The sequence below is a fragment of the Apis dorsata genome, unplaced genomic scaffold (assembly GCF_000469605.1).
Source record: "Apis dorsata unplaced genomic scaffold, Apis dorsata 1.3 scaffold_162, whole genome shotgun sequence".
Classification (NCBI taxonomy): domain Eukaryota; kingdom Metazoa; phylum Arthropoda; class Insecta; order Hymenoptera; family Apidae; genus Apis; species Apis dorsata.
The window spans coordinates 1,178,922-1,195,446 of NW_006263451.1; the positions used below are offsets into that span (position 1 = coordinate 1,178,922).

The 16,525-nt window shown below is 33.3% G+C and overlaps 1 protein-coding gene and 1 long non-coding RNA gene across 2 annotated transcripts in view; one reads left to right on the top strand and one right to left on the bottom strand.

Annotated features, from left to right (window-relative positions):
• Positions 1-16,525, top strand: part of LOC102681234 — a 75,688-nt gene that overhangs the window by 49,454 nt on the left and 9,709 nt on the right. The window contains exons 12-14 of the mRNA XM_031509553.1: positions 14,666-14,986; positions 15,145-15,272; positions 15,422-15,793. Coding sequence (XP_031365413.1) covers positions 14,666-14,986; positions 15,145-15,272; positions 15,422-15,793 — 821 coding nt within the window. The remainder of the gene's footprint in view (positions 1-14,665; positions 14,987-15,144; positions 15,273-15,421; positions 15,794-16,525) is intronic.
• LOC102681553 lies at positions 470-1,636 on the bottom strand. Its single transcript, XR_421465.2, has 3 exons — positions 1,466-1,636; positions 849-1,304; positions 470-481 (listed from the first exon to the last, which is right to left on the bottom strand). It is a non-coding gene; the product is annotated as an uncharacterized LOC102681553 (long non-coding RNA).

Consider the following 16,525-nt stretch of genomic DNA (forward strand, 5'->3'; position numbering starts at 1 on the left):
TTAATTTATTCACTATTATTTAATCTAATTATTCAAAAATATTTATTATCTAAACACGTTCAAATTAATATCACATTTTGTTCTTTTATTTTTTAATTATTTTAATTAATTAGTTTAAATTTGTATAAAAATTAAGAATTTTAATGATATCCATTGATTCAAACATTCAATCTAATATACATTTTAAAAATAAATTTGATAAAGTTGCATTTTATTTCATTATTTTCGTGTATCTTCATGTCAATTTGTATTATACATGATGATGTTCAGGTATAAGATAATTACATAGAACGAAATCCGTGAACAAGCGCAACTTTTAACCTCGAAAATGTGTCTTCTATTCATTAACATGACAATGGTCGACCCTGGTCAGCTGGAACGAACCTTCACTATATGCAAGCGTGCTCCACGAGTGTAAATTCATTGTCTGTGCCATTCAATTCTTCTTCAGGGTCGTCTGTGTGTTTTCGAAGACCTGGAACTTTACGGCTTCGAAAGTTCGAAAATCGACTGATTCTTCTTTGGAAAGAAAATGGACTGATTCTTCATTTTCATGTAAATATAACTAAAAAATTACACCATTATAATATATATGTTACAAATTTTGGGATTTAGTTTTAGTTAGATAGTTTTAGATAGAAAGTAGAAAGTTTCATTCTAAAAATTATTATAAATTAATTAATTATAATTAATTATTGAGTATCATTTCATTAAACTGTCTTGACAAAAGCATCATAGAAAACTCTTATTATGCAACCATTTATTATAATTATTATAATACGATATTAAATTGTTTTAAATTCCGGAAATTTATCTTAACTAATTAGTAAAATATTTTCAACTAATACCTTTGAATCCAATCTTCAAAATATTTTTTACTCTCCTATAAATTCCTCGACCCATAAAACTAGGTTAATCTCCACACATCAAAATTCAACGCCCAATGAGCAAAAAAGAGATTAATGTGCCAATGACGAAACATTCACGACATCCGTGCTTCCTCTCTTCATCATTCCAACTAATGATAGCGTTTAATTCGGTCTGGGGTCCCAGTGAATACTAGTCCCATCTCTGGGGTCATCTTTCCATACGAACCACACACTGGTCTGTCGGCTATACGAGTCGGATGACTTTTAATGTATCTCTGTTCCTCCTTACCGGCTGTTCGCCTCTCCCTTTCCTTTCTTTATTGTCCGGCTGGTAAGTGCGGGTGGTGAGGACTGGACCTCCCCCTCCCTCTCTTCACGCTACTCCTACTCACACACGTTACCACCACCACCATCGTGCAACTGCTCCTCGTGGACCTAACACGTTCGAATTAGTCGTCTCGTTAACCAGCCTCGTGGTGCATCGTCGATTAACTTCGCGTTTATTTCTCCCGAATGATTGAATTTCTCTGGTTTGATGAACAATACGAGAAACAATAAACGCAGGTCAATATCGCGATTTGTTACGTGTTGCTTACTTTGATCGGTGCACGACGAATCCTTCGGTGCTGAAATTGAACTGGACCTGCGCGAACCTGGCTCGGTTGATAGACCGGTTTTGTCGTTCCATCGGGCTTCCATCCGGAATCACTGGCCTGAATGTATGTTGCTGGGAGCTTGATTGGAGGTTAGGAAAAAGTTAAAAAAGTAATAAAATAAGGATTTGTATATTAAATGATATTAGGTTATATAATAAAGAAAGAAAATTTGTTAAAAATTGATTAAAGAATATAGATTTGTTGATAGTGACTTCTTGTGATTTGTTGTGTTTGACAATCTTTCATTTAAAACCTATTGATCCATAAATTATTTATTATTATAAAAGATTTGCGTGTTTATTAATTAATTTTATCAATTAATATAAAATTATAATTTTAATGAGTGAAAGAAAAATAATTAAAAAATTTATTCGTCAGAACTGCGCATGATCAATGTATCTTGAAAATTTATAATTATATGAATCATCGTTTACCAACGAAAATCCAATCAAACAATAAAGTGTCATTTTTACATTCATTGATAAGTTTATCAAACAACTAATTATTATAAATTTTACGATTATGGCAATTACACTTTTACTTTGTTGGAGATTTTTGATTCGATCGAAACGGAAATTTGTCGAAAGTCCGATGCTTGACTCACGTACAGGTAGACTGGGGAAGGGCAACGTAGGGTCACGTGTCTCGAGTCGAACGAGAATCGATTGAACCGCCGGGATCGGGCGCCAGTGTGCGTCGAGACGAGGATCGATCGAGGCAGGTGGATCATCGTGTGCGACTTGTGCGGGTAGGGCGTGTCGCATGTTGCTCGTGTTAAAAAACCAATGTTCTTGTTATACAATTATAGTGAAATTACAGTATGAACTATATGACATTGGCCTATATATTTTATGTTAGAATTGTAAAAATTAACATAATAGTGAGGTGTCATAATTCTTTGTTTAATATTGAATTATTATGATATGATAAGTGTATAAGAAAAGTGTTTCTGAATGGTGTAACAAGTGGAACATTAATATTATCTGTTGTGATTTTTTTGAAAGGAAACATATTCAAAGGTGATAATATACAAGATATTTTCGAGATAAACTGTGACTTCATTAACACAGTGTGTATGTTTTTTTTACTATTTTGAAACAAAAGATAATCGCTATTTCTAGAAAAGTTAATACTGTCAAATATAGAAAATATGAAAATTTAACACAATTATATATTATTTAGGTAACTTTATAACCGATTATTAATTATTAAATCATGATACATAATAAAATTTATCCAAAATATTTTCATAAAACTATTAAAAAAAATACAAATAGATAAATATTATATAAAATGTTGCGATAAACATTAAAATTATGCCCTTGTAAATATCGCATTACGTTATCTCACCAACAGACGAACGATCGAGCGTGAATATGTATATACGGGTAACAGCTGCGTAGAAATTTTTATAAAATAACACATGTCCATTGCAAGGGTCCCCAAAAGTTTTCCAAAAGTCAGTGAATCGTCAACCGGTTGTGTAACTATATAACCATTGTTCATGTCAGTAGTTTGCGAACTCGGAGGCGCGCATATCGTGTCCTGTCCAGAAGAAAAAAGGACATCTGGTGAACTAACAGAAAAAGAGAAAAACGAGAGTCGGTAATAAGGGAGTGTTAAACTTTCTATGCTTTTCTCAGTGTTGTTATATGCCCTCTCTTGTTTCGATGTTTCGTGCACACGCGCGAGCGCGCGTCAGAGCGTGCATTAGTGCCACGTGCATTCGCCAAGGGAATCCTGCATGGCTGGAGTTCCTGGCATGCCTGACAAAAACCGCGATACTTGTTGCTCGTCGCGTGGCCTGATGTAATAATAGTTCGTCCACTCGTTGCGTCACGTTCGAGGACGCGTCGCGAGTCGAGAAATCACCGTCTCGATATCATTCGTGGGCACGCGATATATCGTTGGAAAGAGATAGAGAAAAGCTGAGTGCGCAGCAAATTAACATGTTTCGAGACGGAAAAGTAAATAAATTATGATGCATCAAAAGATATTGTGTGTTTTATAATAGCAGGTTATTAAAGTGAAATGAATGATTGAAATTAATGAAAAATATGTATAAATCATTATACCATAGAAAAATTATATAAAATCAGGAATTTGATAATTTTTATAATTTTACAATAAAAAAATCTTTCGAAATTGATTAAAAATTGATTAAAAATTCTCTTGAATTTTTTTCCTAAATTGGATTAAATACATTTGATTGAACCTAATTATTTGATTGAAATCTGTTGGCTTATTCTCGTAATGTTCATTCTTACAATTTACGCAAGTTTCTTTTACCGGTTTTTATAACTTCCACCTGTCTCATTTTCTTTTCTTCCGTCTTACACTGAGAAAGGATAGTTATCTCGAACATAATTGAGGCAGTAAATGTTCTTTTACCTAGTAGTACCGCGTTCTTTCGTCGAAACGCATTCTTCTAGAGAAAACATTGTCAAAGAAAGTTAGAAATATTTTCTTCGCGTTGAATCATGTATATTATGTTAAATTATTAAGAATAATTTAGGCCATGATAGAATTTTATAAAATTGATTAGTGATTAAAGTACATAACCTAATCATGTTATAAATGTTAATATGATTTAAACAAAAATTTCATTTTATATATTTATATTTTTAATATATTTTTTTTCTTATTTGATAAGATATTATAATGCTAATTGCTAACTGATTTTATCATTCTATATCATGATTCATAATATACTACTAGTCTATTGATTATTCTGATATAGAACATTAGAAACTCATTAAGAACATGCTATAAGGTTATGTCTCTCATGAAATTCGTGTTGTTCGGGCAGTTTATTTCTATCTTGCAATTCTGATATTTTTAGATACGATTCTATGTTTGACTGTGACTCTTGCCTCATGTGTTATGTTATAATCCAGCCTCGAAATATAGCGTACATCTGGGCAAATATACAGTTCGATTTCACGAGCGCATCCGACGAATAACAATTGACTGGCAATCGAGACGGTCTGCTTTGTTCCGTTTTTAACTTCTCAACGAAGGAAAGATAACATCCTTTGAAAGAAACGTGTTTATATGATTTTCTTCGTTCTACGATTTGTATTTAGGATATCTTTATTGAAATTTCATAATTTTTTTATATTTAAATTTTGTTGGATTTAAATTGCATGCGTTTTTAGAGGTTATGGAGAATACAGAAAGAAGAAAGGAGACGTTCCTTGATCAAGGTATACTATGTGAGGTTATGTTTATTATGTATTAGAAAATATATAGTTGACATAAATTATTAGATTGAAATTAATATTTTAAACTTTGTAATTAGCACAATGCTTTAAAATTTCATTGAAACTTATTTATACTTCATCGTAACATTTTTTTAAAAAAAATATTCGGAAATGTAATGAAATTTTAAAAGAAATTTCTGTTTACCATTGTAAGTCAATATCCAGGTATTGATTTATCAAAATCTGATATCTGAAAGTGTTCATGAAACCTTTTCACAACAAGCTATGAGTTAACATAACAGAATGGATTGTATATAAATCCATTTGAAAGTTGTAAATCAGTCAGATAACAGATATTTCTACAATACATGTTTTACAATAACCATACACTCTATCATACGTTTACTGCGTACATTTTAACTGAAGATAATTCTTACAATACTCTTACAATTGTCAGATGCGTAAAAATAAAAGCCATAAAAATTATTTGAAAAGATTTAAAAACATTTCGTACAAAAATATGCAAATGTACTTGTAGGAATAAATTACGTGTAAAATCGACTCATTATCGTACAACATTAGGTAATGAAAAATAGACTTGCATGTTAATTATATATAATTATAATAAGCAATAGCGATGTTAGGGCACACACATAATTTTATCTTTAATACCAGTCTTCGTCAACATTTTCTTCCATATATACGCGAAAATGAGCGAACGATAAGCGAACGAAACTGTTCAAGGTTCCGGTTAAGTCCGCGCATCAATCGTTCGACTGGTTGCAATAATTCTGCCCCCTTATTCGCTGGCTCTGATCGTTTTCTCGGGACGATAGCCTTCCTCGAAGTGATTTCGCGCGATTATGCTTTTCAATGCCGCCAGTATTTAATTATGCGCTCGAGCGGCCGCGATTTGTCGAGAGAGGTCGAAGTGTTCACAGTGCTCGTATTACCGCGTAAATGCCCGTGAATTCTCGGCATGTTAATGTTAATATACCTTGCCCCATAAATGCTTTCAGTCTATAGCGATAACGATTGCATTTCATGGAGACAAACAGAGATAAACCGAGAATTTCCCTGGAACGTTATTCCCTAGAACGGATTAAAATGATAGAGAATGGAAGAAATAAGCCTCTCTATTTTTTATGCATTTAAATATATATTATTATTAAATATTAATGTATTAATTATTTATTTAATTTTTATATTTTTTTTTAATAAATTAATATCAATATAGTAATATCATATAGATACATATATTCTTAAAATCATGTTCGAAAACCTGTTACAACGATCTTGAAAATGTTTTTGAAATTAGAAATCTGAATAAATTTCATCACTTAAATATTCGATTAATTTTGTTCCTTTTATAAATCTCTAAGAATTTTTTTATCAAATTATTTAGTTTTATCTTGGATTTATCTTATCTTTAAGGGAAAATCTTAATTTTATATTTTTAGATTTTAATTTAATTGTATATTTGAATATCATTATAGATATATTATATTGAAAATAAATGGATTAAATTTTATGAAAGAGAATTATATTGAAACTTATTAATATTATCTATATTTTTTCGTAAATTATCTATATAATTTAAATATGTTTAAATAAATATCGATATATTAAGATACAAATCATGTATGCATACATTAACACAAATTTATCAGTATAATATACATGAATTAAAAATGTTAATTATATATACATATATTGAATGCATAATTATCTGAAAATTAAGAACATGGATTTTAATTCCCTAATATAATTTTATCGCGTTTCTTTTCGACAAATCGTGAACTCTTAGAGAAGAAGAAAATTTCCCAAATGAATTTTTTTTTCCTTCCATCGTTCAGTGAATTTAATTTGTTCACTAAAAATATCTGATGTCGATTGCGAACGATTTAACGCATTATTAAGAATTCCTTTCAACGATCTAGTTAAAATCATTTTAAATGGGACCCCGTTTCCTGACCCATTGAGCGCTACAATCAAGTTTAATTAGCGGTATTATGAGTCAACTAGAATCATTATCGTGTCCAAATACGTCGCAATTTGTGTAGTTATTTAGAAATCGATGACCTGAAAAACTATGTTTCCTCAACTAAGTTGTATGGTCGATGAATTGTAAAATATCTTAATATATCTTGATATATTGATGGCTCATTATTTTGTGGATTTGGAATATAATTGAATAAATTTCAATAATAATTTTATTGGTGTGTAATTTAAAGATTATTATTCAGTATGCGCATATAGATTCTTTTAATTTGAACAAAATTGTTTGCAATGGATAGTATTTCATCAACGTTTTCTTCCTTTTTTTTTAATAATTATAAATTTATTCTCTCATGTCCTGCGTATCCTGTCCTATAAATCTTTAAACTCGTTTCTCCCATCTTAGAAAACCTGTCCTGTAACTTTGATTTTTAAGTGATAAGTGATACCTTGCTTCGTTTTACAAATTTATCAGTGTACAAAATGGAATGTCTAAATTAAGCTATAATATTATAAAAACTTGATTATATATAAATTATTTCGAATACTATATATAAATAATCTTACGAATATCAATATTTTTTTAAATATTCGAAAAGATGGAAAGGATGAATAATCTCGAATTCAAATAATAACAATTGTGATAAATTATAAAATTGATATTAAAATTATTTCTTGTTATTATTAGATTAAAAAAAAAAATTTCACATAAAGAAAAAATGGAAAACGTATATATATTTTGCCTCAATGATTTTTATTTTATTTCAAAGATCAGAACTCACGGCACAACGATTATATAACCTTCGATTCTCCTAACAATAAGTTCACAGAACTGTCACCTTCCTACCAAAAGTCCTACGAAACATTTATCTCTTTCAATCCCCTTTCTTCTCCACAAACCGCACCCGTATACCAAAAATATTGACCCATTTCCACCTTACGAGCAACAATCGGCCATCTAAAAATAGTTACACTATTCAGTAGAAGTATCCATATCTCACTTCTGTGTCGCCACGAAATTTCAAAGGCCGGAACGAATTCCAGGCAGACAATGTACACTATACGCCTACACGATACACGATACAAACGATGTTGATACATTCGTGAACACATTTTTTTCACGATAAAGTCTAAAAACAAACGTAATCAAATCGATGTGCTAAGAATATCAATTAATTTAAGATAATCTCGATCAACATTTTTTTTTTCTTTTCGTATCAAAATTTATATTTATTTTAACAATACTACAAAAATCTTCTATACTATATATCGATCGGCAACAAATGAATCCCAATCGACATTTTTATGTCAATCAATTTTCGCATTTGTTTCCATCTTTCAAATATCGATCGAAAAATATATTAACACCCTGTATATAGCACTCGAGACTCAACTCCTTTTCAACGAATAAATACATGGATCGTAAGCAGCTACTGGTCTTACAAATTACGTACGAGCATTTATCGTTGAGTCGGTATCTAAACCTTGTACGAGCAGCCTATTTATCTCGTTAAGCGATGAATGCTCTTTCGAATAATGGGGCGACTATCGTTCCCCAACAATGGGCTGGCAATAAAAAAAAAAAAAAAAAATAAAAAAAGAAGAAGAAGAAGAAGAAGAAGAAGAAAGGAAACGGGAGAAACTGGAAGACTGGTTTCTATGATCGCTCGGTATATTTGTCACTTCGTTGAAAATGGAGCTTGGCTCGCCAATTACGTTCAATTGATCGTAGGTGCGATGCATTCTTCACGGCGAATTGTGTGGCCGTCGTCTGATCGTTGCTCGTGATGGATGCGGTAATTTGCAGATGATGCAATTGTTCTTATTGTGGAAATGGTAATTCGCGGGAAAAGATAGAGGTTATCTTACGGGTGACGTGAGCCGAGGTCTTTCGAGAAATGTTTCCTTCTGCTTTCGAATATATTCGTACGTGTGATAAATAATATCCAACAAGTTATTTATTAATGGAAATTTGAAATTTCGACTCGAATTTTTTCTCGAGTCTTTAGCGTTTTCTCTTCGATTCTTGGAAACGAGATTTTAAAATGATTACTTTCATAATATGAAAGTAACCATTTTAGAGTTGCTATTTTTATTAATTTTTAAAAATTGAATGAAATTTTTTATTTGACTCGCATTTATTTTTTCACTTGTCACATAAGCGTCCAGATTCGATCTCTCTAAAATGGGCATTATTGCCTTCAGGATTTATCCTTTTGGAAAAAAATTCCCAAGTGCAAGCATTATTTTATTCATCAAATATTATTATTACACTGCATAATATATTTACAGTAAAAGTTGGATAATTGTATGGGATCTATGAGTTATCCTCGATGAGGATAAACATTATTACTCATGAATATATTTTATTTTAATTCTCTTTCGTTATCTTGTTCTATATCCGATGTAAAATATAAAAACAATTTTTTTTTCTGATAAACCATTAAATTTCGATTCCATTGTTCCATAAATTTTCCCGTAAGTTCATCAAACTTTTATCGTATATATATATATATTACAAGCATCATTGTCGTAGAAATAAACGATCTTGATGAACTTTTTCCACAAAAATCTCGATGATGGTTTCAAAGCAGATGCGACAACCCCAACGGTGCGTGGTTTACGAGCGGTTTAATGGTCGGCCATTTTTAATATACAGCGGGATTTCTGCATTTCTGTGAAATCCACACGCAGTTATTTACGCAAGGATTGTTTTAATGTTTACGAGTAACATGACACAGTCGTGAATTTTTCAGCTTTAATGGATCACTGCCGAGAATCTAGAAATAAGGAGTTAAGATGGGCGGAAGTTATTCCTCGGTTTCGAGATTGCAGCGATGAAATGTCGGGCGATAACTTTTTTTTTCGAAGCAATCAGTATCATCTCTGATTCGAGCAAAAGTCAAAAGATCGTATTTAATGAATTATTCCATTCCACGATAATGGATTCTTTTATTATTTCTCAATGTTATATTCTTTCTCATTTTTATAAAACTTGCTTCTACTATAGGGAGGAAAAAAAAGTAATAAATATTTGATTCAAATCGTATCTTTTCTATAAAATTTGATGAAAATTCATTCGTTTCGTGTGTAGGGAATAAAATTAAGAAAATTTGACTCGTTTAAAAAAAGTGAAATTAATTTAAAATTAAAATTTGGGTTATATAAATCCAGATACGATATAATGCATTGATCGTTCAAAAAGCGAAATAACAAAAAATTGTTTGTAATATTTTATTATATTATTAAATTTCAAAGTTTAAATTTCTTAATTTAATTCTCTTTCATTCAATTTTATCGTGTCTTTCATCACACATAAAGAATATGTAAATATATAAAGGTAATTTTTAACGCTTCATTTATTATAACAATTTCAAAGAGATATTCATGAATCGTGAAAAAATTGTCAATCGTCAATATTTGTGATTCAAATAACTCTGTCGCACGATATGATACACAAAAGGAGGCATTGATGTATGAATTCTGTAAAAAGTACACTATCAATCTCTTTATAACAATCACAATGAATACTCGAAATATATATACATATATTTTTGCTTGAAAAACGAATACCTACGATTTCACGTTGATTTACACAAATAACACGGTTGTTCACCTGTTTCAAAAGACGTTATAATAGACGTACACGATTGTTCCCCCAATATCTTGGCAACCGATCGAAATCGCATTATGGGATAACGTATCTTTGTCGTAATTTTCAAAAAAAGTGTTCCCTTTATTCACTGACAATTCCTCGAATCGACAAACACACGGTGAAACACGATTGGACGACGAAAAAGACCGCCGTCCCCGCAGAACACATTCGATACACGGAACGAATCCAATCGCGTCACATATACACGCACAGATACCGTTCTACACATACACGCACAGATACCGTTGTACACATACGCGTCATCGTTGCAAGAAATGAAATTCTCTCTCTCTGTTGGAGGGACGTCTCCATGTTCGGTCTCGAAAGAGCGAGATAAAAATTTTCTTTCTCGAAAAGAAGAAAAAGGAAAAAAAAAAAAAAAGAAAAAAAAAGAAACCAGTACTTGACGAAAAACAAAACGCATTAGAAAAGGAAAAGAATCTTGAAAAAAGAAGAGAAAGAAAAAAAAATGACAAACGAAAGAACAAGAGAAAGAGAAAGAAAACGAGATAAGAGGAGACAAAGAAAGAAAGGGACACATTTGGCGCGGTATATTACATAGTTTCTCACGGTGGTGGAAGAGGCGTGCAAACCGACGACGAGAATAAAGGCGAAAGAAAAAGCGCATAATGTCGCGGCTCTTCCCAATTACTGCGATTAAACGGATTCCCTCACAAGGGAAACTATTACGCCGTGAAAGCCGGCGGTTGCTTGTGCGACGAAGAATGGCAACCGTGGAAAGGAAAAAAATCTCGCGGGAGGAGTGTCACGTTGAGCGACATAGATAATGGTGGTTCCGTGGAGGTGGAAAGAAAAAAGAAAGGAAGAGGGGGGGGGAAAAAAAATAAAAAAAAAAAAAAAAAAAAATAAAAAAAAAAAATAAAAAAAAAAAATAAAAAAAAAAAATAAAAAAAAAAAATAAAAAAAAAAAATAAAAAAAAAAAATAAAAAAAAAAAATAAAAAAAAAAAATAAAAAAAAAAAATAAAAAAAAAAAATAAAAAAAAAAAATAAAAAAAAAAAATAAAAAAAAAAAATAAAAAAAAAAAATAAAAAAAAAAAATAAAAAAAAAAAATAAAAAAAAAAAATAAAAAAAAAAAAAAAAAAAAAAAAATAAAAAAAAATAAAGAAAAGAAAAAAAATTCAGTAGGAGAAGCTACACACGAAAGGGTGGGTGGATGGTGAGGGGATGGTTGGACTAAGGTTGGAATGGAAGGAAAGGGAAAGGCAGGCAGATAGAGAAGGTGGAGGAACGATGGAGGATTTATGTAATTTGTGTATATGACTTGAATAACTGCCTACATAATATAACGGGTGGTGGCTGGAGTGCGCGCGAGCAGGCGACGCCCTTCATCATGGAGCTTTAATTAAAATTACGTACGTTTGCTGCTTGTAACGTGCGCCCACCACTCTCCTCTCTCTCTCTCTCTCTCTCTCTCTCTCTCTCTCTTTTTTACCCTTATGCCCATACACACTCTCAGATCTACTCAGGTACACCTCTGTCTCTTTTTTCCCATTTTTCTTCTTCGTTTTTTTTTTTTTTTTTTATCACTCTCCGTCTTCGTCTATTTAATATTTTTATGAGCTTTTCACGACGTCCGCGCGTGTACTAGCTTAAGTACGTACGTATGCACGTGCTCTCCCTCCCTTTCTCTCTTTCGAGTGTGCGCCCGCGGAAAAAGGATACACACAGCGTCTTTGAAAGGCGTTCATAGCCGCTGCTTAAAGTGGTATTTTTTTCGTCTCTCTCTCTTCATAGTGGCTGGTTGCCTGTGTCACCCCATCTCACGTTCTTCCCTTCGTTTTCTTTTCTTCGCCGTCTATGAGGTTTCACGAGCCTTTCTGAGCCGGCCCATTCGTACGTGCGTTAGATGGCGCGAATTCTCATTTGTGAAAATTCGTATGAAAGAATTTCCATGGGTAACGCGACGGTGTTCCCAAGGCGTCGATTGTAACGGCGTTGGAGAAGAAAGGGGGAAAAAAAAAAAAAAAAAAAAATACTTGAATTGTACCCGGTGTCGGCGTGACGCCGTTTCAACCCCTCGTAGTAGACGTCGTAGTAGATTTTGACACTGTGAAAAGAGCGAACAACGTTGAGGAAACGTTGCGGCCCGTTTGGAAGAATTATTTGCATCCGAAGCGGGGTATGATGTTAAATATTCATTTTTATTTTAATTAATTTTTTAAATATTTGGAGTGCATTTCAAATTTAGAAAAATTCGTGGAAAATACCACTTTTGAGGTTTTTTTGGATTTTTAAAATGTGGGACTCGAAAAATTTCCTCATTATGCTCATGGCATTTATTTGAATTTGAAACGTTTTTTAAATCAATAAAAATGAAAACGCTGAAAAGCTCTTCCGTATATCGTTCGCGACAGGAAACATCGATTTCGCAATAATCTTCCCCGATTCGAATTTTTTTTTTGTTCGATTGGCGGTGTGTCGTACACGGTCCGGGTCCACGGTTTGTCCAATGTTTGTCCACTCTCTTCAATCACTGCGAATGTAACGCTCGCAACAAGTGCACGCGCAAATGATTTTTTTTTTTTTTTTTTTTTTTTTATGGTACTTTGACCGGCAAACGTTTTATCCGCGTTCTTTATTTACTCGAGACCTGAATTTATTTGCCGGCCACGATGTTGGGACGTGTGACCAGCAATGTTTTGAATATCTAACGCGACGATATCGTCATCTCTCTTTTCGTTTTTTTTTTTTTTTTTTTTTTTATAAACGTATGAGAATAATTCAACCAGCCGATGATATTTTTCTACATTTCTAGAAACAAATTATTTTCTTAACGAAGATGCGTGTGTAAGAAATTATTGTGAGTATGTAAAAATATTATTTTTTTTCTCTCTCAATTGTGAATTTTAATCAAATCAATTAATCAACCAAATCGATTAATCAACAATTAAAAATATACGATTCTATTTGGAAAAAAAAAAATAAATTTGACCTTTATACGCTTTTTACCAAAAAATTAACAACGTCCCCTTTTATAAAAATCCGGTTAACCTTTATCTGAAACATTTTTCGATATTGCCAATAGTTTCGAAAATATTGGGGATTGCTTTCATCAACTTCGTCGATACATGATAAATGTTTTTTTTTTTTTTTTTTTTTTTTTTTAACACGTTATTTCTTAGACCCTCGAATAACACCTGTAGTGGATCAAAGCGATCGAAAATATATACATTGTACATGGAATGTACAAATTTTGTTTTTATGCGTATGCAATTTATTTTTTAAAATATCACAGTATATAATTCGTATTAGAGAGACGAGAATTTCAATTTTTGTGATCATCCGTTCGTTATATCGTTAACACTTTCGTATTTTTCCTGGAAAAATATTAATCATCTCGTTAAACATAATTTTTTCATGTCACTTTCTTTGTGAATAATCAAACAACAGTTATCTATTTTTAATCATCGTAATTTTGCAAAATCGTTCTCGTCATTTTTTTTTTTTTTTTTTCGAGAAAATAAGATTTTAACAGGAGGCAATTGCTTGAAGACATCCGTGTCGACAACCGTGTCTTGATTATCTTCCGCGAACTAATCTCGCGGAGGTATCGAACAATGACGAATCAATAATGAATATTCAACGTATCCGTGAATTCGTTCGTACGCTATCCATTATGGATATCTGTTGGGATATCTGATCCCAGACAGGCTCGACGTGTTTGCGTTTAAAACCGTTGGGAAGTGCTGGTCAGCTAAGTTTCGAGAATGCAACATCGGTTTTGAATTCGTTTCCCGATAAAATTGAAGCATATAAGCGTTTATTAACGTTCCCAATGTATAACACTATCGAAATCGATATACGATATATATAACACATATTCGACGAACTTTTTCGAATAGAATCAAAAATTAATTATGGAATCGATGTAGAAAAAAAAAAAATAAGAAAAGAATAACAATTATAAAATCGAAAAAAAAAACGAAGAAGAATCAAAAATAAAAAAAAAAGAAGCAAAGGAAACGTAGAACAGAAATATGCAATATGTGTTACGAAATTGGTGTGGAGTATCGAAAAATAACCTCGATTCGAAACCGTGTTATATCCACAATAAATTACGCAGCTGTTTCAAATCGATAAACACCGCGGTTTAAAAAAAGGACACAGTTATTTTAATTTCGACACCTCTTAATGTTTCTCATACACGTTACAACGAAAATTCTTAATCGTAAAGGATAATCTTAATCTTTGATATCCGATCGCGAACATTGCATGGTAATATTTCGTCGAGTATTTCATCCATATCGTAATCTCGACAGGTTTGTTGAAAGGGTCTGTCACGGCTGAGCGACCGCGCACCCTGCGTCGGCTGCGTAACGTTTACGGGCCATCCGCATGCGGAATGGGAACCGGAGGTGATGGGGGCGGAGGCGGAGAACGTCTCGAGGACGGAGAGGTGTCGTTCAGATTGTCGGATCGGGATCGCGAGAGGGACGAGAAGTCCCTTAGCATAATGAGCCCTTTCGACGAGCAGGAGGAATGGGCCAAGATTTCAGAGATCATGGCGTCGATCGGCACGGGCCTCGTCAGGGAGTCCGTCTTCGTCACAGAGTTGGAGAAGGAGTTCCAGACGAGACTAGGTACGTATATATACCAGATACAGATCTCCGAACGAAGCTTTGCTAGAGTTTTTTTATTTTTTCCTTCGAAACAATTAGTTTCTTTCTTTTCTTTTTTTGATATTAAGATACAGAGATTATAAGAAGTTCTATCGAAATAATTTTATTCGAATGCGCAGGCTTGAGCTCGGACACTAGCAGCAGCCCTATTGTCTCCACTTCCGTTGGCCAATGGCTGTCGACGCTGGGCCTGGCCGATTACGAGACCCTCTTCATTAACTACGGATTCGACGACCTGGATTTCATAGTGAGCATCGTATCTTTATTATATTTATTGAAAGTTAAGAAACGTTAAGAGAGACGATATTATAATAGGGAGATGAAATTGGGAAAAATATGTAGATGCGTAGAGATGGAAGTGTTTTAAAAGTGTGGAACACTCTTTCTTATTTCCAGAACGGGGTTTTGGACGAGACCGATCTGAAGGATATGGAGATCAGCAGCGATCAAGAGCGGGCTGTAATAATGGACGCGGTCGGTTTATTGAACAAACGGTTGGACAAACGATCCAACGTTCAATCGGTGGACGAGTGGTTGAAAAGCATTCATTTGGAAAATTACGCGGAAACCTTTAAAAAACACTTGTACACGGATATGGAGCGCGTGAGATGCGTGTGGGAGGTCGAATTGGCGACGGTACTCGAGATCCAGAAGCCAGCGCACCGTAAGAGGATCCTCGCGTCTGTCAGTGGATCGAGCGCGCGTGCGCAGAATCGTAACTGCGCCGGGCCCAACTTGGAGGATCTCAATAAGGATTTGAACACCTTGGTGAGTGAAGTCGCTTAGTAGTTTAACCGGGTACGAATCGACGCGTGTTACCTTCTGAAAAAATATTCGTCTGGAATCGATAATGGACGAGGAAGGTGTAAAAAATCGCGAAAATATTTTAAGATTTTATTTGTAGAGTTAAATTTAGAACCTTTGGTATTTTTGGTTTCGTATGCAGAAGTTGCTTCGAAGATGTCTCTGTGGAATTTTTTCTTTTTTTTTTTTTTTGAGCGTGTAACGATTCGAGGAATTTTTGTGTTTAAATTAATCGAAATTCGTTTTATTTTATTTGAAAATAATAATGAAACGTAGATAATGAAAAGAATTAGAATATTTGATCAAATAATACGCATTAAATAAATATATCTAATACGATTATCACCGATATTCGAAATTTTCACATCTCTCGAAAAAGAAATTCCATCATTCGAACTTTTTTCGATCATAAACCAAGAAGAAAATTTTTCGATAATAAACGCGGGGATCGAGCAACAACAAAACGAGTAAAACGACCGAAAGACGAAGAGTCTGGAAAGGGTTAACGAGGTTCGTTCCGCCGAACGGATCACGTGACGCTCTTCTTCCGCCGATTCTCTCACCTGGTCCGGATAGGGGGCGCGTCACATCGCGCGTTTTAAAAGTGCAATCGAAATCAGACAGAGCGAAAGAGGGAAACGGCGGAAAAAGGGGGGGGGAAAAGAAAAAGAAAAACGGAAACAACGAGAATGGATC